This window comes from Prunus avium, chromosome 1 (assembly GCF_965620075.1).
Source record: "Prunus avium chromosome 1, drPruAviu1.hap1.1, whole genome shotgun sequence".
Classification (NCBI taxonomy): domain Eukaryota; kingdom Viridiplantae; phylum Streptophyta; class Magnoliopsida; order Rosales; family Rosaceae; genus Prunus; species Prunus avium.
In genome coordinates, this window is record NC_142284.1 from 2,354,038 (window position 1) to 2,378,992 (window position 24,955).

General features: G+C 36.5%; 4 protein-coding genes and 1 pseudogene across 4 annotated transcripts; all 5 read left to right on the forward strand.

Annotated features, from left to right (window-relative positions):
• Nucleotides 1-8,032: 8,032 nt before the first annotated feature.
• On the forward strand, nt 8,033-9,355 carry LOC110745985 (uncharacterized; annotated as a pseudogene).
• Nucleotides 9,356-10,390: 1,035 nt separating this feature from the next.
• Nucleotides 10,391-10,984, forward strand: LOC110748749 (glu S.griseus protease inhibitor-like). The gene is made up of 2 exons (XM_021948694.2): nt 10,391-10,524; nt 10,647-10,984. The coding sequence occupies exons 1-2, from the start codon at nt 10,494-10,496 to the stop codon at nt 10,844-10,846; spliced, it is 231 nt and encodes a 76-aa protein (XP_021804386.1). The 5' UTR covers nt 10,391-10,493; the 3' UTR covers nt 10,847-10,984.
• Nucleotides 10,985-12,507: 1,523 nt separating this feature from the next.
• LOC148297137 (glu S.griseus protease inhibitor-like) lies at nt 12,508-13,099 on the forward strand. The gene is made up of 2 exons (XM_088247462.1): nt 12,508-12,595; nt 12,713-13,099. The coding sequence occupies exons 1-2, from the start codon at nt 12,577-12,579 to the stop codon at nt 12,904-12,906; spliced, it is 213 nt and encodes a 70-aa protein (XP_088103588.1). The 5' UTR covers nt 12,508-12,576; the 3' UTR covers nt 12,907-13,099.
• A 7,309-nt stretch (nt 13,100-20,408) lies between these two features.
• Nucleotides 20,409-21,003, forward strand: LOC148297138 (glu S.griseus protease inhibitor-like). Its single transcript, XM_088247421.1, has 2 exons — nt 20,409-20,496; nt 20,615-21,003. Exons 1-2 carry the CDS (start codon nt 20,478-20,480, stop codon nt 20,806-20,808), a joined length of 213 nt encoding a protein of 70 aa, XP_088103547.1. The 5' UTR covers nt 20,409-20,477; the 3' UTR covers nt 20,809-21,003.
• Nucleotides 21,004-23,263: 2,260 nt separating this feature from the next.
• On the forward strand, nt 23,264-24,684 carry LOC148297139 (glu S.griseus protease inhibitor-like). Its single transcript, XM_088247468.1, has 2 exons — nt 23,264-23,381; nt 23,950-24,684. Exons 1-2 carry the CDS (start codon nt 23,363-23,365, stop codon nt 24,141-24,143), a joined length of 213 nt encoding a protein of 70 aa, XP_088103594.1. The 5' UTR covers nt 23,264-23,362; the 3' UTR covers nt 24,144-24,684.
• The last annotated feature ends 271 nt before the right edge of the window (nt 24,685-24,955 follow it).

Here is a 24,955-nt window from a genome sequence, read left to right on the forward strand (position 1 = left end):
CAAAAAGAGAAGACTAAGCAAAGTTTCAAAAAGTCAATCCCTAATGACTAACCCTAAGTTATTTAATGATAATGATACACTATAAAATATGCATCCATCCCTCCCTCCCTCCCGCACAGCTATACGATATTTCTTTTAAAAAATTCGGAAAGAAAAGTATAAAACAAAAAAAAAGAAAGAAGGACCCTCCTAGTTGCATTATTTATACTTTATAGATACTAATTTGGTATATGGCTATACGTACGTATTTTATTCGGCAAAATTTTGACAAATTACAACTTCAAGCTTCGACCACTGTATAATATTTGTATTCAATAACATATGTATAATACGTTAATTTTGTGTGTATTATTGAAAAGTTTTTAAAAAATATGTGTATTAAATATAAAAAATACATACGTACATGTTCAATACAAAGATTGTATGTTTACTTTCTAAAACATTCGTGAAAAACGGAGTATAGCCGCACGGCTGTACTATTTCTTTTAAAAATTATGAAAAACATAGTAGAGCCGTTTATTTTAACAAATTATAAAAACAGAGTATAGCCGAACGGCTATACGCTTTCTTTTAAAAAATTATGAAAAACAGAGTATCGCCTCACGGCTATACTATTTCTTTTAAAAAATTAATCAAAAAAAATAAAAAAGGACCCTCATAGTTGCATTATTTATACTTTATAGATATCATTTTGGCAAATTACAACTTAAAAGTTCTGCCACTATATAATATTTGTATTAAAAAATATATGTATAATACATTAATTTTGTGTGTATTATTGAAAATTTTGTAATAAGTGAATTAAATATAAAAAAAATACATACGCACATGTTCAATACGAATATTGTATGTTTACTATTTAAAAAATTAGGGAAAACAGAGTAGAGCCGCACGACACTACTATTTCTTTTAAAAAATTAGGAAAGAACGTAGTATAGCCGCCCGGCACCACTATTTCTTTTACAAAATTAAGAAAAAACGTAGTATAGCCGCACGGCTATACAATTTCTTTTAAAAAGTTGTGGAATTAAAAAATTTGGGAAAAATAGTGTATTGCCGCCCGGCTATACTATTTCTTTTAAAAAAATTGGAAAAAACTGAATTAGCCAAGCGGCTATACTATTTAATAAAAAAAAAAAAAAAATTAAGAAAGAAGGACCCTCCTAGTTGCATTCTTTATACTTTATAGATATTAATTTGGTATAGCCGTATGGCTATACGAATAAAATACTGATGGATTTTATTCGCCAAAATTTTGGCAAATTACAACTTTAAAGTTTGGCTACCATATAATATTTGTATTCAATAATATATGTATAATACATAAATTTTGTATGTATTATTTAAACTTTTGTAAAAAAATATGTGTATTAAATATAAAAAAAATACGTACGTAAATGTTCAATACGAATATTCTATGTTTACTTTTAAAAAAATTAGGGAAAAGAGAGTATCGCCGCACGGCTATACTATTTCTTTTTAAAAAAAAATTTTAAAAAATAGTCTAGCCTTTTAAACAAAATTAGGGAAAAACATAATATAGCGGCTATATTATTTAATAAAAAGAAAATAAGAAAAAAGGACCCTCCTAGTTGCATTATTTATATTTTTTAGATATTAATTTGGTATAGCCGCGTGGCTATACGAATAAAATACAAAAAATTTGGCAAATTACAACTTAAAAGTTTGGCCACTATATAATATTTGTATTCAATAATATATGTATAATACGTTAATTTTGTGTGTATTATTAAATTTTTTTATAAAAATATGTGTATTAAGTATAAAAAATACCTACGTACATGTTCAACACGAATATCTTCCACCAATTCACAAATAAAATGGGGACGAATATCAATGTGTTTTGTGCGAGAGTGTTGAATTGGATTTTTTGAAAAATTAATTGCACTCATGTTGTCAGAAAATGTTACCATTTTACTTTGCTGAATACCATAGTCATTGAGCATTTGTTTCATCCATAACAACTGTGTGCAACAACTATGTATTCGGCTTCAGTAGTGGAAAGAGAGACGGAATTTTGCTTTTTGCTAAGCCTGGAGACAAGATTGTTTCCTATGTAAAAACAACCCCCAATTGTGCTTTTTCTATCATCAATGTTCCTAGCCCAATCTGCATCGGAATAACCTGCAAGTTCAACATTTGAATTAAAAGAATAGTATACACCAAAGTTCGTAGTACCACTTCCAAAGCGAAGAATTTGCTTCACGGCAATTAAATGTGATTCTTTGGGAACAGATTGGAAGTGGGCACAAATGCCAACACAAAAGGAAATGCCTGGTCTACTAGCAGTCAAATATAACAAACTGCTAATCATGTTTCTGTATAATTTTTTGTTTGCACTTTTGCCATTTGAATCATTGGAAAGCTTGTCACTTGTGCTCATGGGATTTCGAGTAGGCTTGGCGGACTCTATACCAAATTTAGACACAAGGTTTTTGGAATACTTTGTTTGAGAGATGAACATGCTTTCATTGAATTGTTGGACCTCAACTATACCCTTTTTGAAGAAGATGTATGCAATAATATATGTATAGTACGTGAATTTTGTTTGTATTATTGAAAATTTTGTAAAAAATATGTGTATTACATATGAAAAATACGTAAGTACATGTTCAATATGAGTATTGTACGTTTACTTTTTTAAAAATTAGGGGAAAACAGAGTATAGTCGCACGACTATACTATGTCCATTAAAAAAATTAGAAAAAACAGAATATAGCCACGCGGCTATACAATTTCTTAAAAAAAAAAATAAGGACAATTGCCTGAGGAAGACATGTATCGGCGCCGAAGATATGAGACAGTGGAGGCCCAAAAGCAAGCAATTAAGAGCTTTGATCAGGATTGGGTACCTTCTGACTGGACAAAACAACTTCACGAATCCTAAAACCATTTTTTTTTTCGGCGTCATTGTAATTTGTAGATATAGATAGAGAGTAAGGGATGACAAGTTGACTTGGAGATTTTTTTTTTTTTTTGGGTATGAACCACGAGGTGGTCCTGGATGGACCTCAACTATTGGTGGCATCTTTAAGCCTTAACTACAACCCAAACTAATCCTCGCTCACACCGGGTCGGCCCGTAAGAGGTAAAGTGCTGGCCAAAGTGGTGACTCCATACGAGAGTAGGGATCGAACCCCTGACCTCTCTTAAGGAATGAGAGTGCCGAACCACTCACACCAACCACCTTGGTTGACTTGGAGTTTTTCACCTGAACACTTGTAACGTACTTGTAGCCGTTTGGCCTATAAGTATACTTCTGCCTTATAGTGTAATTCATTTTCATAAAATATTTTAGAGAAATTTTATCGGATCTGCATTTATATTTGCTACATTTTGTAAATGGGTCAAATTATAAAGGTAAAAACTAAAAAGTCATTTTTGATTTATGTAGTTTACCAATTTGATTATTTTAGTTTCAGTTATGTAAATTTTGTCTCTATTTTAAATCCCTCCAATTCAAGGACACGTTACAAATTCTATTAAATTCCCTTTAATTTGGTCCATAATACCTCTTCATGTCAGCGACGAATACTCCGTCGCAGAATTGTATGAAAATTTGGATGTGTCATTGAATTGCTAAATATCTATAGGGGTTTGATTGTCAAAATTGAAATCACATGGACAAAAGTGAAAATCCGACAAACTATAAGGACCAAAAGAGATGTTTGGCAATTGTAAAAGGCTAAATTATTGAAATGCCCCTTGTAACTCAATTTCAGTCTCACTTTCCCCCCTGAAACTCTAAGTGTCTCACTTTCCCCCCTGAAACTCCATATTTTGTCTCACTTTGCCTAGATTCCATCCAGCCCTAACAAAAGTTGTCAAATCTTAACTCGCCAAAAACATCCCCATCACTGTTTCCCCAATTTTCGATGATGGGTCATTAATAATTTTCGGAATTGACAGGTTCTTGGAATAATGCGCTGAGGTCGAAAGGGTGCTCTGTTATGGCTTCGCTTCTTGAAATTGCAATTTCATGGGTTTTTCTTCAAGTAGCAGACCATCATGACTGTTTTTGCTCCATTTGACCAAGTCTTGATGAACCGAGTTGGGAACTTGAGTGAGCAATCCTCCATCTTTCATCACCATGTGGTGCCCCTGCAGGCTTTTGTAGAGTAATTTGGTGAGTTTCAATGATGGGACGGTGTTGAAGACTAATCTGATGGGGTTTACAAGCAATATCACTCGATCCCAAGACGTGTTGATGCTCAATGGTGTGTCGGTCATTTTTCCGAATGGAATTTAGGCAAAGTGAGACAATATATGGAGTTTCAGGGGGGAAAGTGAGACACTTAGGGCTTGTTTGGTACACCTTCTAGACTTGGACTGGCTTGTACTAACTTTTTATCCCATGTTTGTTTTACTTGGTACTAATTTTAAGTGGGATTACTAGTACTGGTCCCACCAAAAACACCTCCTTAGGTGGTGTTACTTAAGCCCGTGTAGAAAGGGGGGACAAATAGTCCCTTGTTATCGTCGAATGCCGCAACTGTTCCAAACCTCCCACCATTGCAGCCAGAACAAAAATAACTAGCAGAAAGAAGATGCATCTCATATTCTTGTATGGATACCATCATGCGTCTTCATCAAATTTCTGGGAAACAACAAAAATGTGACTAGAAATCCAACTCCAAGAACATTCAAACTCAGATCCATTCAAAACTCAGCCCCAAATCCAAAAGTATAAAATTGGACTTCCATTCAAAACTCAGATGATAAGAAAAACCACCATCACAGCCATGCGGTTTCTGTTGGCACCAATGGCAGATGACGAAGACTCATAGCTCAGACTTAGGGCTGTAGGCGACGACGGCTTCGCAAGCAGAGGGAGAAAAGGAGAAGACAAGTAAACGAGGAAATGAGAGAAAAATTTCGAGATAAAAAAAAAGCACAGATAAAAAAAAGACTGAGAATAAGAGGAGAAGGAGAGAGGATGGAGAAGGCGGATGAGGAAGACGAAGAAGAACGAGATGTAGAGAGAGAAGAAAAGTTAAAAAAATAAAAAATAATTTTGCCCCTGTTATTAAAAAATTTAAAGATAATAAAACTTAGTCCTAGTCCAAGCATACACCAAACATAGGACAAATGTAATCCAGCTTAAACCAAGCCAAGCCAATCCATGACAGTCCTTAAGCATAGTCCATGCCAAGACAATCCTGCGTACCAAACGAGGCCTTAGAGTTTCAGGGGGGAAAGTGAGACTGAACTTGAGTTTCAGGGGCATTTCAATAATTTAGCCATTGTAAAAATAGCCATTGAGCACCCGAAGGCCCAAAGGCTTTTATTTTGGTCGAAAAGGCCCAAAGGGTTTTTAGACGTTATAAAGGTGTTTGACTTTGACTAGGAATTTTCTTTTCACTGTTGATTTCCGTGGAAAGTACGCACGCAGAGAGAGAGAGAGAGAGAGAGAGAGAGAGAGAGATGGTGCATCTTTGTGCCTATAAATATCAACATAACATCATCATTTATCACCCGTGCTTAAGCCCTAGCCATAGATACACAGAGCTGTACACTCATCTTCAGCTTACAGCGGCGGTACCTTCATCTTTTGCCTTCAAACGGAATAGGGTATTGAAGGTTTGAAATCAATCAATCAATCAAAGGGTTCATTCCATTTTTTTATACAATGAAATGACGGCCGAGAAAAGAACAGAAGATTCTTTCTGACTCTCTCTCTCTCTCTCTCTCTACTTTCTGCTGTGTTTCTTTGTATAAAGAGATGTACTGGACCCGTTCAATCTCTTTCGTTTAACATGTACATGGAAGACAGTGCGTTTCTTCTATGAGCAACGAAGTTGATCTAATTCCTTTTGATTTGACAGATTGGATCTGATCTCACTGACGTTATTAACTATGTTTTTGTTCCTTACCCAATATAGTTGTGTTCTTGTTGTTTTTGTTAATATTAGATATTTTGCCGTTACCCAATTAGATGCACATATTACGTATGTTGTTTTTGTTGCCGCAATGACTTGTGCTTCGCTAGGCGGTTCTGGGCGGCTAGGCGGCCCCTAGGCTGGTTGGGTCCTTTTTCGGTGCCGAACCCGGAGGACGCGGAGGACGATTGCTAGGCAGGCGCTAGGCGGCTAGGCGGGCGTCTAGGCTGGTTGGGTCTTTTTTAGGCTGGTTGTTCTTGTTGTTTTTGTTGCTGCAATGGCATTGCAGAAGCAAGCAAGAGGGAAAAAAAAGGGGGTTTTATGTTTGATTGTTAATATTTGATGCCTAAAGTTTCACTGGATTTCTGGAATTGGTGGTAGAGCTTTGGTTTTATGAAACTTCCTTTGAATCAGTAAGAATGAAAATCACATGAACAAAAGTGAACCTAGTGTTCGATTGGTCTTTTAAAAATTATGGAAAAACAGAGTATATAGTATTTCGTTTAAAAAAATTATTTAAAAAACGTATAGCCGCACGGCTATACCACCTCTAATTAAAACATTAGGAAAAAACAGAGTATAGCCGCACGACAACACTATTTCTGTTTAAAAATCAAGAAAAACAGAGTATAACCCATCGGCTATACTATTTCTTTTTAAAAATTAGGAAAAACAGAGTATAGCCGCGCGGCTATACGATTTCTGTTAAAAAATTATGGAAATAGTGTATAGCCGCACGGCTATACTATTTATTTTAAAAAAAATCAGGAAAAAACATAGTATTTAATACAAAAAAAGAAAAAGAAAAAAGGACCCTAATAGTTGCCTTATTTATAGTTTATAGATATTAATTTGGTATAGCCATGTATTTTATTTGGCAAAATTTTGGCAAATTCCAACATAAAAGTTTTGCCAATATATAATATTTGTATTAAAAAAATATATGTATAATATGTTAATTTTATGTGTATTATTGAAAATTTCTTAATACGTGAATTAAATATAAAAAATATGTACATACATATAAAAGTATTATTGAAAACTTTGTCAAAAGTACATGTATTAAATATAAAAAAATATGTACATATATGTTCAATATGAGTATTGTACGTTTTACTTTCTAAACAATTAGGGGAAAAAAGAGTATAGCCGCGTGGCTGTACGATTTCTTTTAAAAAAAATTAAAAAAACATCGTATAGCCGTTCGGCTTTACAATTTCTTTAAAAAAATTAGGAAAAAAATATAATATCGCCGCATGGCTATACTATTTAATAAATAAATAAATAAAAGTAAAAAGGACCCTCCTAGGTGCATTATTTATACTTTATAGATATTAATTTGGTATAGCCGTCGATTATATGAATATATAATACGTTAATTTCATGTGTATTCGGTAAAATTTTGGCAAATTACAACTTAAAAGTTCGGCCACTATTTAATATTTGTATTCATGTGTATTATTGAAAATTTTGTCAAAAGTACGTGTATTAAATATAAAAAATATATACGTACATGTTCAATACGAGTATTGTATGTTTACTTTCTAAACAATTAGGGAAAAACAGAGTATAGCCGCACGGCTATACGATTTCTTATAAAAAATAAATGGGAAAAAACATAGTCTAGCCACACGGCTATGCTATTTCTTTAAAAAAAATTAGATAAAACCGAGTATAGCCGCACGGCTATACGATCTTTAAAAACAATTAAGAAAAAAGCAAGTATAGCCGGCTATACTATTTCTTTTAATGGCTATAAATTTCTTCTAAAAAATTAGAAAAAAACCGAGAAAAGGAAACTCACTCAAATGTCTGCATATTTATACAATAACAAACCAATATCCCATATTTGTAATATCCTTAAGTGGTTATCTGTATTTACTAGCTCTTGTGACCTTTGTGTTGGCAAGTCCTTATTTAGTTAGGATTTTTGTTCCTTACTATGTTAGGATTTGGTTACTTACCTATTTATTTACCCTTATTGTAATTGAGATTTATTTCCCATTGTATATAGGGTTAACACATCTTTAAACTTCTTTATAAATACCTTAATATATTTGAGAATTCCCTTACACTTTGTTTGACATGGTATCAAAGCAGTGACACCAATATTGAAAGACAGAGATATAGCCATGGCAGCTCGAAAGGGTGCTTCAACAGACTCATCCGCACAAACCAAACCAAACGAGACCACCACACGACCCAAACCCAAAGAACCTCCATTAACAGACCCGCCAATTGCTCCCCCAAAGTCAGGTGTAATTCTCAAGCTCACGCTCTTCTTCTCAATCCCATACTTTTACCTCATCTTCTATCACTACAAGATCGAACATGAACTTCGAAAATCGATTCTCATCAATGCTGCTCTCAGCCTTGCCGGGTTCTTCATCACCGTTAAGATGATCCCCGTGGCTTCCAGATACGTTCTCAGGCGCAACCTCTTTGGTTATGACATTAACAAAAAGGGTACCCCGCAGGGCACTGTCAAAGTGCCTGAGTCATTGGGTATTGTTGTTGGAATTGTTTTCTTGGTCTTGGGAATCCTATTCCAGTATTTCAACTTCACTGCAGATTCAAATTGGCTAGTCGAGTACAATGCAGCATTAGCATCCATATGCTTTATGGTATTGCTTGGATTTGTAGATGATGTTCTTGATGTACCTTGGAGGGTGAAATTACTACTGCCATCCATTGCAGCTCTACCTCTGCTGATGGCCTATGCTGGACATACAACTATCATCATACCGAAGCCTCTTATTCCATACGTTGGGTTTTGGATTTAGGATGGATGTACAAACTATACATGGGCCTTTTGGCGGTTTTCTGTACAACCTCCATCAACATTCATGCTGGCTTGAATGGTCTTGAAGTTGGGCAGACAGTCGTCATTGCATCTGCTATTTTAATACACAATATCATGCAAATTGGAGCATTATCTGCAGATTCTGAGTATAAGATGGCACATGCATTCTCTCTATATCTTGTCCAGCCCTTATTAGCCACCTCGTTGGCGTTGTTCTCTTACAACTGGTATCCTTCTTCAGCTTTTGTTGGAGATACATACACATACTTTGCTGGGATGACGATGGCAGTAGCTGGGATTTTAGGCCATTTTAGTGAAACACTCCTGATTTTCTTTGTCCCTCAAGTATTGAACTTTCTCTTGTCACTGCCCCAGCTTGCAGGCATTGTTCCATGTCCACGGCATCGTCTTCCTAGGTTTGATCCTGGCACTGGACTGCTGACTGGGACAAATGATGGGACGCTTGTAAACTTTTTCCTAAGACGATTTGGCAGGATGACGGAGAAGTCGATTTGCATCTGTCTTCTAGTTTTCCAGGCCATCGCTTGCTGCTTCTGTTTCGTGCTGAGATTTTTCCTTGCTGGCTGGTACAAGTGATGCGGAAGAGACGCAATACCTTTGGCTAATTTATTAACATTCATGGACTATCCACGCACATTTCCTTTCCGGTGGAGGAAGCATGTTGTACTGTATTATTTCCTGCAAGCGGGTCCAAGCCAGGGATGCTAGAGTGCATCTTTTAGTTAAAATACAAATGAGTGATTTGAATTTGAAGTTTTGACATCCTTAAGATGGTTCCAATTTTTATTTGTTTATATTATTTTAAAGAAAGGAGCTCACATGAGATAAATTTAGAGTTACAATTTGTATTTTGGCCCTTGAAGATGAGAAAAATTGGCCACATTTGAAATTGTCTTGGAATGCTAACCCATGGCTTAGGGTAATCAATTCCAATTTATTAATGAATAATATTGTAATGTTTACCTAAAAAATAAAATAAAAATGTTGGCGCGTCCTTATTTAGTTAGGATTTTGGTTCCTTATTATGTTAGGATTTTGGTTACTTACCTATTTATTTAGTCATATTGTAATTGAGATTTATTTCCTATTGTATTTAGGGTTAACACATCTTTGCACTTCTTTATAAATACCTCCATATTGGAGAAAAATACAATATGAATATATCTGAGAATTCCCATACACTTTATTTAACATTTTGTGCTTGAATTATAAATGCAATCTATTGTCTTTATCACACAAAAAAAAGATATCAGATTTTCCAAAAAGTTTTCAGTTTAACGGGTCAAATTCATGAGCTTTTCACAGCCGGAGGTGTGGTTGTCATAAAATAAGGTTATCCCTATTCCCTAACTATTTTCCCAAATTTTGTCAACAATACCTATCATCTAAGGACGTGTATCGTACAAAGCAGATTTTATGGGCGACAAAATAATACAACTATTGACGAAATGCCATTCTGCGTTTGGTATACCAAAACATTATTCTTCATTTTGCTTCTTCTGTTAAGGCCACCGATCGGGATCAATAATATAGATAAGGACAATGTTGGCGATCTATTATACAATGTGTGATATACAAGCAAAGTTTTAGTCAATAAAGACGACCCACACCCAACAAGCTATAAATATGCATTCATTTCTCCTCTTTTCTCAAACCAATACATCACATCACATCACATCATAATACATTACAAGAGAAATCACCAGAGAGTATATATACTACAACTCTAAGCTCAAACTTAGAAAAAAGAAGAAGAAAAAGAAGCGAGAATGGCATCTGATCAATGTCAAGGCAGCACAGGTAAGATATATATAACAGGCCTTTTATAATATTCATGGTCATGTCATGTCATTTAATATATATACATGTAATTAATACAATTATTTTTTCGTTCTAAATTAATTCATGTAATGCATATGCAGGTAAGTATGTATGGCCTGAGCTGCTGGGAGTGGAGGGGACAGTTGCGGAGGCAACAATTGAGAGGGAGAATTCTACGGTCAAAGTTGAGGTGGTGTTGGAAGGAACCATTGTCCCTGCAGATTTCGTATGCGTACCTGATAGGGTTCGTGTTTGGGTTGACACAGATGGCTTGGTTACTAGGGTTCCTGTAATTGGTTAACTTAATTATTAATATGTTATGCAAATAAGGAGTTGTAATATACTCCATGCATTATTTGTGTTGGAAGCAGCCAATTTTTTTTTGGTTATCTCAATGTATTCTGTGTGAAGCTCAATATATATACGAGTGGTTTGATAAAGTTGATAGTAGTTATCTTTTTCTCCTTTCTTCTTCTTTCTGTTCTATCGCAGTAAAGGTAAAGCTCAATATACAACACTTCAAAACATTAAAAATGGTGGTAAATAAATCTCTTAACAAAGGCTAGCTAGTAATAATTGTAAACTGAAAACCTTAATTAGCAAATGCATTCAAACTCTACCTAAAAAAAATCATCATCAACTACCGATGATTGGTCGACTTGAATTCCAAGCCAACGAGAAAGATTCTCTGTGCAACAAGCCAATTTTCATGCCTCCAAATGTCTCACATTGGAAAAAGAGAATACTTTAAAAGAGTGTAAGTTCTTGAGCACCCTTAAACCAATTTTGCAAGGGGAAATTACTAAAATTGATATTTTAACAGGTTTCACCATCCAAGTAAACAAGAGTACATGAAAAAGGCTTCTGCATGACCCGATGAGGACACTGGACACAGAAGCGTGGTTGATAATGTTGACCACCTCTCCAACAGAGATGTGTTCTATCCATTTGAGTCTCATCCCTATTAGAGACATGGCAAATAATTGGGTGTTTAAATAGAGAAAAGACCTGCTCTTAAGATTACTTGCTTAGAAGTTAGAACTCACAGATCCAATTCTTAGATTGAAAAAATATGGGGGCAAAACAGAAGTGATGAAACAGAATTTCACTTGGGGCTGGCTGTGTTTGAAACTAAAACCAATGAAGCACTGAAATAACACTATGAATAATTAAACAACAATTCTAAGAGCTAATGTTACTGTTTCATCAATTTAAAGCTAGTGCACTGATCCTGCTGTAAAAATAAGTTGCTGAAATATTGATTGCTACAAGAGGGGATTAAATGTTTCAAATCAGAGGGTCAAATTTGATGAGCTAAACAGTTTAGTGTCCATCTAGCTCCAGCATGATATTAGCCGCGGCAAAAGCCCTTCTCATGCTCATGCTAGACCTTAAACTAGTCCAATATAATTGTTCTGTTTGAAAACTGAAACAAAGAAGAAAAATTAAGATATGGAGCAACTCATCTCAAAATCTCAAAAGGAAAGGTGCTGAGTTGGAATCTCATTCTAACTAAGGATTCTTGTGGTTCTGGAGGAATGTTTGACTTTTGCAATCAACCCTAGATTGTTCAATCAATAAAGCAACCATAATGTTAGTCAAACGCAGATTTTGAAAAATCACATGAGCGTTATTCCTCCTCCTTTTTCCAATTTTATTTTACATGTATTTCAGGTTTTGTCAACGGCACTTATCATCTAAGTAGGTGATGCGTCGTACAACCGGATCTCATCAGCGTCAATAAAACTGACTTTATTGCTGTTATTTGACAAAGTACTATTTCTTCATTTTTATAACAACAAAAATTTATTGTTCGTACATGATTAAGTTCATACTAGCCGGATAGTTAATCTTGGCGATGAAGCATCCAATCGAAATAGTCAATAATGACCAGCCACAAGCTATCTCTCCAATGTCTGACTATAAATATACATTTCTTCCTGATGCCAATACCTCACAAACAAAATATTTCAAAGAAAGAGAGATCTTATTCAGAGAGGAAAAGTTTGCATATTAAGACAGAAAGCAAGGATGTCATCTGAGTGTCAAGGTAATGAACAAGTTCTTCTGTACGATTACAGATGCCACTAATATAAGCTAAATTACTTGTTATGTTGTCTTTAGTTAATGTACTGCAAGTTTTAATTTTGAGTTCATATATATGCAGGTAAGGATACATGGCCTGAACTTCTGGGAGCTCAGGGGACAGTTGCAGAGGCAACAATTGAGAGGGAGAATCCTTCGGTTGATGCTCAGATCGTGCTAGAAGGGACGAATGTCACTCGTGATTTCCGGTGCGATAGGGTTCGCGTTTGGGTTAATACTGATGGCATTGTTACAAGGGTCCCTAGAATTGGTTAATCTAGACTCAAAGGACTTCACTTCAGTGTGGCCAGTTCTGTTTTAGCAGGACTTGAAGAAATTTACGTGAAATAATAAAATAAGGAGTTCTATTCTCCATGCATTTGTATAATTGTTTTCGAACATAATTTGTTTTTCTTTCTATGTATTCTATATGAAGCTAATAAGAACGGTTTTATAAAGTTGACAGTAACTTATCTTCTTCTCTTCAATTAGTAATTGTTTCTGCTCAACCAGTAAAAATAAGTAGGCATGGGTTGGAAATTGGCTTTCTCTTTTGGTGTTTGGAAAGCTCCACAGTTACCACTCAATCTGTAATCCATGTCCACCAACGAAGCCTCTAAAATTCATCTATAGATGCAATACAGCTAAACCCAGTTGGGAAACAAAAAGAAGATAAAATGATTGCAAAATCAAGAGGCTACTGCCAAACCGAACATTTTTTTTTTCCAGCCAAATGAAGTGCTCTACTAAAAGAAAACCTCATTTACCAAAAATTGTATTGTTATGTGTTGAGAATAAACATGCTTTATTAATTAGATTCATGCGTTATGTATTTAGTTGATGTATAAGCATTTGGAAAGACTCCGGAAGTTGATTGGGTGCATGTATTCAAGACTAGGAAGTAGAGGGGCTTTATTACCTTCAGTGGTTGTGATTGCTATATATGCCAAAGTCCTGTAATCAGTTGGTTGTACCCAAGCAATATGAAATAAAGTATCTTCTCCCAAATATTGATTATTGTGAGTTTTATGAGTGAGGGTCCATCACCTTCCAACAAATTGGTATCAGAGCCATAAGAAGAAGTTTAGAAGATGGCGAATAGTTCGATGGCTCCATTTCAAGTTCCTCTGCTAACCAATGATAATTATCACAATTGGAGTGTTAGAATGAAGACTTTGATTGGCTGCTATGATGCTTGGGAGGTCGTAGAGAGAGGAATTGGCGAACATGGAGATGAAGCAAATTTGACTAATGCCCAGAGAGAAGCATTGAAGGAAACAAGGAAGAAAGACAAGAAGGCGCTCACCCTCATCCATCAAGCCTTGGATGTCACGACCCGACTCCCTTAGCACGATATTATCCGCTTTGGGCCCCCCTCTCTGCCCTCACGGTTTTGTTTCTGGGAGCTCACGAGCAACTTCCCAGTGGGTCACCCATCCTGAGATTGCTCTGGCCCCCAACTCGCTTAACTTCAGAGTTCCTATGACTCCAAAGCCAGTGAGCTCCCAAAAGGCCTCGTGCTAGGAAGAGAAGTGCCCACACATTTAAAGCACTTCACATTTCCCTCCCCGAGCGATGTGGGATTGCTCACCGTTCTTGTTTCCCCAAGACACGGGTCTTACAATCCACCTCCATTGGGGCCCAGCGTCCTCACTGGCACACTTCCGGTCGGGGTCTGGCTCTGATACCATTCTGTCACGACCCGACTCCCTTAGCACGATATTGTCCGCTTTGGGCCCCCCCTCTCTGGCCCTCACGGTTTTGTTTCTGGGAGCTCACTACCAACTTCCCAGTGGGTACTTCGCTCATTAGATTCAAAGTTTGAGCATATTGTTGTTGCTATTGAAGAGTCCAAGGACCTGGACACTATGACGGTTGATCAACTTTCTGGATCATTGAAAGCTCATGAGGAAAGATTGAAGAAGAAAACGCAAGAACCAGTTGCGGAGAAAGTCTTACAAACGAAGCTCACTTTAAATGATGAAGAAAGCTCAAGAAGTGGAACAAGTCGTGGCCATGGAAGAGGAATAAGAGGTGGAAGAGGAGGAAGAAGTGGCAGAGGCGATTTCAAGTCAAGTCACAATGAAGGAAGAGAACAAAATTGGTATTTGTCAAGAGGACGTGGAAGATGGAGCAATACAAATCAGCAAGGAAATTTTAGGTATGATAAATCACAAATCCAATTTTATTCTTGTGGAGGTTATGGGCATAAAGCATTTGAATGCAGAGGTGGTGGTGGAAATGTCCGTGGGAAGTCCAATTATGCAGAAGCAGACAAAGAAGCCACTTTGCTGTTGGCCTACAAATGTGAAGAAAAAAACTAGACAAAATGGAGAGTTATTGTATTTGGACACTGGAGCAAGCAACCATATATGCGGAAATAAAGATTTATTCGTTGACCTTGATGAAAAGTTGGGTCGCAAGATCACTTTTGGAGATGATTTGTGTTGTGAAAATGGACAAACACTTTCACTCACTCCCTTTATGATCTTGTTGTTGATGGACTTTGTGACACACACAATGATGGATGAATCACACACACACACACACACTTGAGGAACCAACCAAGCACAAAGTGACACAAGAATTTATAGAGGTTCAGCAATTGCCTACATCCCCTTGGTGATCCCCTTGAGAAATTCACTAATAAAAGAATAAGTTACAACTTTGGTTTACAAAGAAACCCCCTTAGAACTCTATTCTCTCCCAAACTCTCTTTTCTCTCTCACCCCTTGCTCAACACTTTGATGCACTAGTGAACACTCTCTCACACTTGGTGTTTCCCTTCTTTGGTGTCTAAGCACTCAAGACCCAACTCAGCTCTCTCTTGAACTGATTTCCCTCTCTCTCTCTTCCTCCCTTGGTGAATTAACCTCCTATGAACACAATAGCTCCCAGCTACATTACCACTCCTTGATATTAACCACACCCTTATTATTGTCTTGCATCTTCACTTTCTTTTGTAGGCAGACCTTTTGGACTTAGTAGAGGGCTACAATTACTCCTTCACGTTCTTGCTTTCAGCTACCCACCTAAACACAAGGTTAGGCAAACCAGAAAACAAGTCATAAAGCATGCACCCTTTGTCCCCTTGTCTCCCACTTAGAAAACTCTTTGGTACAAGACAACAAACAACATTTAAATGGTGTTCCAGCTTCTAAGGCACGTTGCCAACTTCCTAGAACCCATAAAACACTTTGGAGGCACTTGGAGTTAGGTAGGGAACAAGCACATGTGAAGAGAATCCTGAAAACGTATGGAAAAATCGAAACAGCACTACGTACGACCGGTCGCGGATACCTTGCGACCGGTCGCAAATACATTTTGGATACCTTGCGACTGGTCGCTTTCTGCGAATTCTCCAGACTTCACTCTGTGCAAAAACGACCGGTCGCTTCTCCCTTGCGACCGGTCACTTCCTCCTTCACTTGCATACTAAATGTGAGCCATTTTACAACAATTCGAAGATTTCAGTTCAAGGCAAAGGTAAAATATTAATTCGTTTGAAGGATGGCAGCCATGAATTTATTTCAAATGTGTATTATATGTGCCTACTATGAAGAGTAGTATTTTGAGTTTGGGCCAATTGCTAGAGAAAGGATACAATTTGCAGTTGATTGATTGTTGTCTCTCAATTAGAGATGAACAAAACAGGTTAATTGCTAAAGTTCCAATGACAAAAAATATGATGTTTTTGCTGAATATTCAAAGTGAAGCTGCAAAGTGTTTGAAGGCTTGTTTCAAAGATCCTTCTTGGCTCTGGCACTTAAGATTTGGGCATGTGAATTTTGGTGATTTGATTTTGCTGTGCAAGAAAGAAATGGTGAAGGGCTTGCCATCTATCAATTCTCCAGATCAATTATGTGAAGGGTGTCTACGTGGGAAGCAATCTAGAAGAAGTTTTCCTAGAGAAGCAAGTACAAGAGCAAGAGAGCCGTTGGAGCTCATTCATGCAGATGTGTGTGGCCCTATAAAACCAAGTTCGTTTGGTAAGAATAATTATTTTCTTCTCTTTATTGATGATTATAGTGGAAAAACATGGGTGTATTTTTTAAAAGAAAAATCTGAGGTGTTTGGTTCATTCAAAAAGTTCAAAGTTTATGTTGAAAATGTTAGTGGCTACAAGATCAAGGCTTTGAGGTCCGATAGAGGAGGTGAATTTACATCAAAAGAATTTTAGAATTTTTGTGAAGACCATGGGATCCGTCATCACTTGACAGTCCCTTACTCCCTGCAACAAAATGGAGTGGTGGAGAGAAAAAAAAAAGAGATCAATTCTCAATATGGCTCGAAGCATGATGAAGAGCAAAAATATGCCAAAAGAATTTTTGGCTGAAGTTGTTGAGTGTGCTGTTTATTTGTCCAATTGGTGTCCAACTAGAAGCCTTCGAAAAAAAAACACCCCAAGAAGCATGGAGTGGAAGAAAGCCCGTGTTTCATTTAAGAGTTTTTGGGAGCATTGCCTACACACATGTGCCAGATAAGAATCGTTTCAAGCTAGATGACAAGAGTGAGAAATTCATTTTTGTTGGCTATGATGCTTCCTCCAAAGGGTACAAGCTTTATAATCCAGAGAAGGAGAAAATTATTATTAGCAGGGATGTTCATTTTGATGAAGAAGGCATATGGAATTGGGAGCTTCAGAGAAAGATTATAACATTTTTCCTCTCTTGGAAGAAGAAGACAATATTGAGCAAACATTTGAAGAGCAGCAACAAACTCCACCTCCATCACCACCATCAGTTCATAGAGATTTCTCATCTCCATCATCCTTATCAAGTGAAAGCTCAAATGAAAAAACACCATACTTCAGAGGCTTTGAAGATGCAGTGCATGACTCGAGATGGAGAAAAGCAATGGATGAAGAGATAGGTGCAATTAAGAAGAACAACACATAGGAGCTTGCTGTCTTGCCTAAAAGCCAAAAAACAATTGGAGTAAAATGGGTTTACAAGGCTAAGAAGAATTGAAGGAAGTTGAGGTTCTACCTCAAAACCAATTGGCAATGGGGGAGTAGCCCAACTCCTTATAAACCCAGGCTAGGTCCCTTAACATTTCAATGTGGGACAAACACTCTCAACAAGAATGATAAGGGAGAAGTGGAAAGGTATAAGGCAAGATTGGTTGCCAAGGGATACAACCAAAGGGCTGGAATTGACTATATATGGAGAGGTGTTTGCTCCAGTTGCGAGATTGGAGACCGTAAGATTGATGATTTCTTTGGCAGCCCAAAACAGATGGAAGCTTTATCAATTGGATGTGAAGTCTGTGTTCTTGAACGATGTTCTTGAAGAAGAAGTCTACATTGAGCAACCTATAGGGTATGCAATGAAAGGTCATGAGGATAAAGTTCTGAGATTCAAGAAAGCTTTGTACAGGCTTAAACAAGCACTGAGGGCGTGGAATAGCAGAATTGACAAGTATTTTCAAGAAAATAGTTTCAAGAAATGCCCCTATGAGCATGCTCTCTATCTAAAGGTGAATGCAAATGGTGATATGTTAGTGGTTTGCTTGTATGTCGACGATTTGATTTTTACAGGTAATAATTCACAAATGTTTGAGGAGTTCAAGAGAGCAATGACAAGAGAATTTGAGATGACTAATATTCGGCTCATGGCATATTATCTTAGGATTGAGGTGAAACAAATGGAAGAAGGAATTTTTATCTCACAAGAAGGCTACGCAAGAGAAGTCCTCAAGAAGTTCAAGATGGGTGATTGCAATCCAGTGAGTACTCCCATGGAATGTGGAGTGAAGTTGTCCAAATTTGAAGATGGAGCTAAAAAGGAGAATCCAACTATTTTCAAGAGTTTGGTAGGAATTTTGAGATATTTAACTTGCACAAGGCCAGATATACTTTTTGGAGTTAGTCGTTACATGTAGGAGCCAACAATCACTCATATAAAGTCAGCTAGAAGGATTCTCCGGTACATCAAAGGTACACTTAATTTTGGTTTGTTTTATCCAGCATCTAATGAATTGAAGCTTGTGGGTTATAGTGATTGTGATTGGGCTGGAGATAAAGATGATAGAAAGAGCACTACAGGATTTGTTTTTTCACTTGGGAGATGCTGCTTTCACATGGTCCTCAAAGAAGCAACCCATTGTGACTCTTTCAACTTGTGAAGCTGAATATGTTGCTGCAACATCTTGTGTTTGTCATGCCATATGGCTTAGAAACTTGTTGAGTGAATTGAATCTACCATAAAAGGAAGCTACTGAAATTTCTGCATTGCCCTTAGCCAAAAATCCAGTTTTTCATGACCGAAGCAAGCATATAAATACAAGATATCATTTCATAAGAGAGCGCGTAAGCAAGAAGGAGATAGAGCTGAAGTATGTGAAGTCTGAAGACCAAATTGCAGATATTTTTACCAAGCCTTTAAGTTGGAGACATTCAGAAGATTGCGAGATCACTTGGAGTTTGTTTCAAACCAGAAAATCATGTTTAAGGGGGAATGTTGAAAATAAACATGCTTTATTAATTAGATTCATGCGTTCTGTATTTAGTTGATGTATAAGCATTTGAAAAGACTCTAGAAGTTGATTGGGTGCATGTATTCAAGACTAGGAAGTAGTCAGTGGTTGTGATTGCTATATATGCCAAAGTCCTGTAATCAGTTGGTTACCCAAGCAATATGAAATAAAGTATCTTCTCCCAAATATTGATTATTGTGAGTTTTATGAGTGAGGGTCCATCACCTTCCAACATTATGCACTAAACTTTCTCTGGGGAGGGACAACGTCATGAAAACCCTATGAGTCATCTGCAATGCGCAAACGATGAGCAGTTTCATCAGCAATCACAATATCTATCATGTTATATAACGCTATGAATAATTCTGGGGGCAAAACAGAAGTGATGATTTGATTAGCCTTGAGTCTCAAGACAGAATTTCAGTTGGGGCTGGCTGTGTTTGAAACTAAAACCAGTGAAGAACTGAAATAACACTATGAATAATTAAACAACAATTCTAAAAGCTAATGTTACTGTTTCATCCATTTAAAGCTAGTGCGCTGATCCTGCTATAAAAATAAATTGCTGAAAATTGATTGTTACAAGAGGGGATAAAATGTTTCAAACCAATGGGTCAAATTTGATGAGTTAAACAGTTTTGTGCCTAGCTAGCTCCAGCATGATATTAGCTGCGGCAAAAGCCCTTCTCGTGCTCATGCCAGACCTTAAACTAGTCCAATATAATTCTTTTGTTTGAAAACTGAAACAAAGAAGAAAAATTAAGATATGGAGAAAATGTTTGACTTTTGCAGTTAACCCTAGATTGTTCAATCAACTTATAAAGCAAGCAAAATTGTTCAATCAACCAAACCGAGATGCGAAATTTGAAATGATGACTTTTTCTTAGCTCCCAACATTTTTTTTTTCAAATAATGTTCAAGTTGATTACATTTACCAGTCAAACACAAATTCTTATTTAACTCACATGAGCGTTATTCCTCTTTCAAATTTTATTTTACATATATTTCAGGTTTTGTCAACAGCACTTATCATCTAAGTAGGTGATGTGATGAATCGTACAACCAGATTTCATTACCGTCAATAAAACTGACTTTATTGCTGTTATTTGACCAAGTGCTATTTTTTCATTTGTATAACAAAAAATTTATTGTTCGTACATGTTTAAGTTCATACTAGCGAGATAGTTAATCTTGGTGATGAAGCATCCAATCGAAATAGTCAATAATGACCAGCCACAAGCTATCTCTCCAATGTTTCACTATAAATATTCATCTCTTCCTGATGCCAATACCTCACAAACAAAATATTGCAAAGAAAGAGAGATCTTATTCAGAGAGGAAAAGTTTGCATATTAAGACAGAAAGCAAGGATGTCATCTGAGTGTCAAGGTAATGAACAAGTTCTTCTGTACGATTACAGATGCCACTAATATAAGCTAAATTACTTGTTATGTTGTCTTTAGTTAATATACTGCAAGTTTTAATTTTTGAGTTCATATATATGCAGGTAAGGATACATGGCCTGAACTTCTGGGAGCTCAGGGGACAGTTGCAGAGGCAACAATTGAGAGGGAGAATTCTTTTGTTGATGCTCAGATCGTGCTAGAAGGGTCGATTGTCACTGCTGATTTCCGGTGTGATAGGGTTCGCGTTTGGGTTAATACTGATGGCATTGTTACAAGGGTCCCTAGAATTGGTTAATTTAGACTCAAAGGACTTCATTTCAGGGTGGCCATAGTTCTGTTTTAGCAGGACTTGAAGAAATTTACGTGAAATAATAAAATAAGGAGTTCTATTCTCCATGCATTTGTATAATTGTTTTCGAACATAATTTGTTTTTCTTTCTATCTATTCTATATGAAGCTAATAAGAACGGTTTTATAAAGTTGACAGTAACTTATCTTCTTCTTTTCAATTAGTAATTGTTTCTGCTCAACCAGTAAAAATAAGTATGCATGGGTTGGAAATTGGCTTTCTATTTTGGTGTTTGGAAAGCTCCGCAGTTACCACTCAATCTTTAATCCATGTCCATCAACGAAGCCTCTAAAATTCATCTATAGATGCAATACAGCTAAACCCAGTTGGGAAACAAAAAGAAGATAAAATGATTGCAAAATCAAGAGGCTACTGCCAAACTGAAACTTTTTTTTTTCTCCAGCCAAATGAAGTGCTCCACTAAAATAAAACATCATTTACCAAATATTGCATTGTTATGCACTAAACTTTCTTTGGGGAGGGACAACCTCACGAAAACCCTATGAGTCATCTGCAACACGCAAACGATGAGCAGTTCCATCAGCCATCACACTATCTATCATGTTATACTTCTTATACTTCTTATAACAGTCCTTTTATAATATTCATGGTCATGTCATTTAATATTTATACATGTAATTAATACAATTATTTTTTAGTTCTAAATTAATTCATGTAATACATATGTAGGTAAGTATGAATGGCCTGAGCTGTTGGGAATGGGGGGGACAGTTGCGGAGGCAACAATTGAGAGGGAGAATTCTTCGGTCAACGTTGAGGTGGTGGTGGAAGCAACCATTGTCTCCGCAGATTCCGTATGCATACCTGATAGGGTTCGTGTTTGGGTCGACACAGATGGCTTGGTTACTTGGGTTCCTGTAATTGGTTAATTATGCAAGTAAGGAGTTGTAATATACTCCATGTATTATTTGTGTTGGGACAAGTCAATTTATTTTTGTTATCTCAATGTATTCGGTGTGAACTCAATTTATGTAAGAATGGTTTGATAAAGTTGACAGTAGTTTTCTTTTTCTCCTTTCTTCTTCTTTCTGTTCAACCGCAGTAAAGGTAAAGCTCAATATACAACAGCTTTATTCTTCAAAACATTGAAAATGACAATAAATAAATCTCTTTAAAAAGGCTAGCTAGTAATAATTGTAAACAAAAACCAATGAGATTCATTCCCTCTGCTGCAAGCCAATTTTCATGCCTCCAAATGTCTCACATTGGCCAATGGGATTGACTCTTGAGCACCCTTAAGCCAATTTTTCAGGGGAAAATTACAATAAAAATGTGATATTTTAACAGGTTTCACCACCCAAGTAAACTAGAGTACCTGAAATAGGCGCCTGCATGACCCGATGAGGACACCGGACACAGAAGTGTGGTTGAGTCTCATCCCCATGGCAAATAATTGTTGTTCAAACAGAGAAAGGACCTGCTCTTGAGATAACTTGCTGAGAACCCACAAATCCAAGTCTTGACTGAAAAATTCTGGGGGCAAAACAGAAGTGATAATTTGATTAGCCTTGAGTCTCAAGACAGAATTTCAGTTGAGGCTGGCTGTGTTTGAAACTAAAACCAGTGACGAACTGAAATAACACTATGAATAATTAAACAACAAGTCTAAAAGCTAATGTAACTGTTTCATCAATTTAAAGCTAGTGCGCTGATCCTGCTATAATAATAAGTTGCTGAAAATTGATTGTTACAAGAGGGGATTAAATGTTTCAAACCAATGGGTCAAATTTGATGAGTTAAACAGTTTTGTGCCTATAGCTAGCTCCAGCAAGATATTAGCTGCGGCAAAAGCCCGTCTCGTGCTCATGCCAGACCTTAAACTAGTCCAATATAATTGCTATGTTTGAAAACTGAAACAAAGAAGAAAAATTAAGATATGGAGAAAATGTTTGACTTTTGCAGTCAACCCTAGATTGTTCAATCAACTTATAAGCAAGCAAAATTGTTCAATCAACCAAACCAAGATGCGAAATTTGAAATGATGACTTTTTCTTAGCTCCCAACATTTTTTTTTTCAAATAATGTTCAAGTTGATTACATTTACCAGTCAAACACAAATTATTATTTAAATCAAATGAGCGTTATTCCTCCTCCTTTTTCCAATTTTATTTTACATATATTTCAGGTTTTGTCAACAGCACTTATCATCTAAGTAGGTGATGTTACGAATCGTACAACCAGATTTCATTACCGTCAATAAAACTGGCTTTATTGCTGTTATTTGACCAAGTACTATTCTTCATTTGTATAACAACAAAAAATTTATTGTTCGTACATGTTTAAGTTCATACTAGCCAGATAGTTAATCTTGGCAATGAAGCATCCAATCGAAATAGTCAATAACGACCAGCCACAAGCTATCTCTCCAATGTTTGACTATAAATATACATGCCAATACCTCACAAACAAAATATTGCTAAGAAAGAGAGAGATTATTATTCGGAGAGGAAAAGTTTGCATATTAAGACAGAAAGCAAGGATGTCATCTGAGTGTCAAGGTAATGAACAAGTTCTTATGTACAATTACAAATGCCACTAATATAAGCTAAATTACTTGTTCTGGTGTCTTTAGAATTTAGATAAGAGACTGCAAGTTTTAATTTTTGGGTTTATATATGTTGGTTTATGGGAGAACAATAGAGTGATTTTATTTATTCAATAATAGATATGGGTACAAGGCATTATAGAGGACTAGGCTTATTGGCCTTCAACAACTAGAAACTATTTACTAGGCTTGTTGGCCTCTTTCCTATTTTCTGGCTTATTGGCCTCCTCTCTCTTAGCTCACTTATACAAGAGGCAACACCTATTTATAGATTAAGGCTGCCGCCATTGTCCAAGTCGGTGGACTTGGCTTTCTTCTCATAGCCACTAGTTTACAATATAACATTATTACCTTATTACAAGATATTTATTAGGACTTTTCTAGAAGCCTACAACAATTATGTCTTAAAGCTTGACTTTGTCAAAGTTGTTGGATATTTCTTGAGGTTTCTACTTTTTTTTTCTAGATTTTTCTAAATTCTTCAAGACAAGTGTGCATTAAATTTAACAACATCCATGCAGGTAAGAATGCATGGCCTGAACTTCTGCAAGCTCAGGGGACAGTTGCAGAGGCAACAATTAAGAGGGAGAATCCTTCGGTTGATGCTCGGATCGTACTAGAAGGGACAATTGTCACTTTTGATTTCCGATGCGATAGGGTTCGTATTTGGGTCGATACTGATGGCATTGTTACAAGGGTCCCTAGTATTGGTTAGTTTAGACCAGTGGCGGATCCAGGATTCAAAAGTCAGGTAGGCGAAATTTACCTTAAAAACTCGACGGTACGAGTGAATTGCTTTTCAGAGGAAATTATCAAAAACTTCAACGAAACTGTCCGGAATTGCACAGTCAAAAGCTATTTGGCTGCTTATAAGTTGTGTTCCCTCTTTTTTTAAAGTTTGACTGGGCCATCCCATAACATAAGAGTGTGGGCTGGTAAAAATTGTTTCCCTATTTTAAAAAAAAAAAGTTTGAATGGGCTATAACACATGTGGGTAGTTTTACATGGGCTGGGTAGGCAAAGGTTTACACTATCACATGTGATGGCTAGAAATAACCTTGTTTATATATAGGTTTTTTTTTAAGTGAAAAAAATTGGGGTAGGCAGCTGCCTACCCTGCCCTGGCTGTAGAACCGCCACTGATTGTTTAGACTCAGGACTTCACTTCAGGGTGGCCAGTTCTGTTTTAGCAGGACTTGAAGAAATTTAGGTGAAATAATGAAATAAGGAATTCTATTCTCCATGCATTTGTATAATTGTTTTCGAACATAATTTTTTTTTCTTTCTATGTATTCTTCTATATGAAGCTAATAAGAACGGTTTGATAAAGTTGACAGTAACTTATCTTCTTCTCTTCAATTAGTAATTGTTTCTGCTCAACCAGTAAAAAGAAGTAGAAATGGGCTGGAAATTGGCTCTCTCTTTTCGTGTTTGGTAAGCTCCACAGTTACCACTCAAGCTGTAATCCATGTCCATCAACGAGGCCTCTAAAATTCATCTATAGATGCAACAAAGCTAAACCCAGTT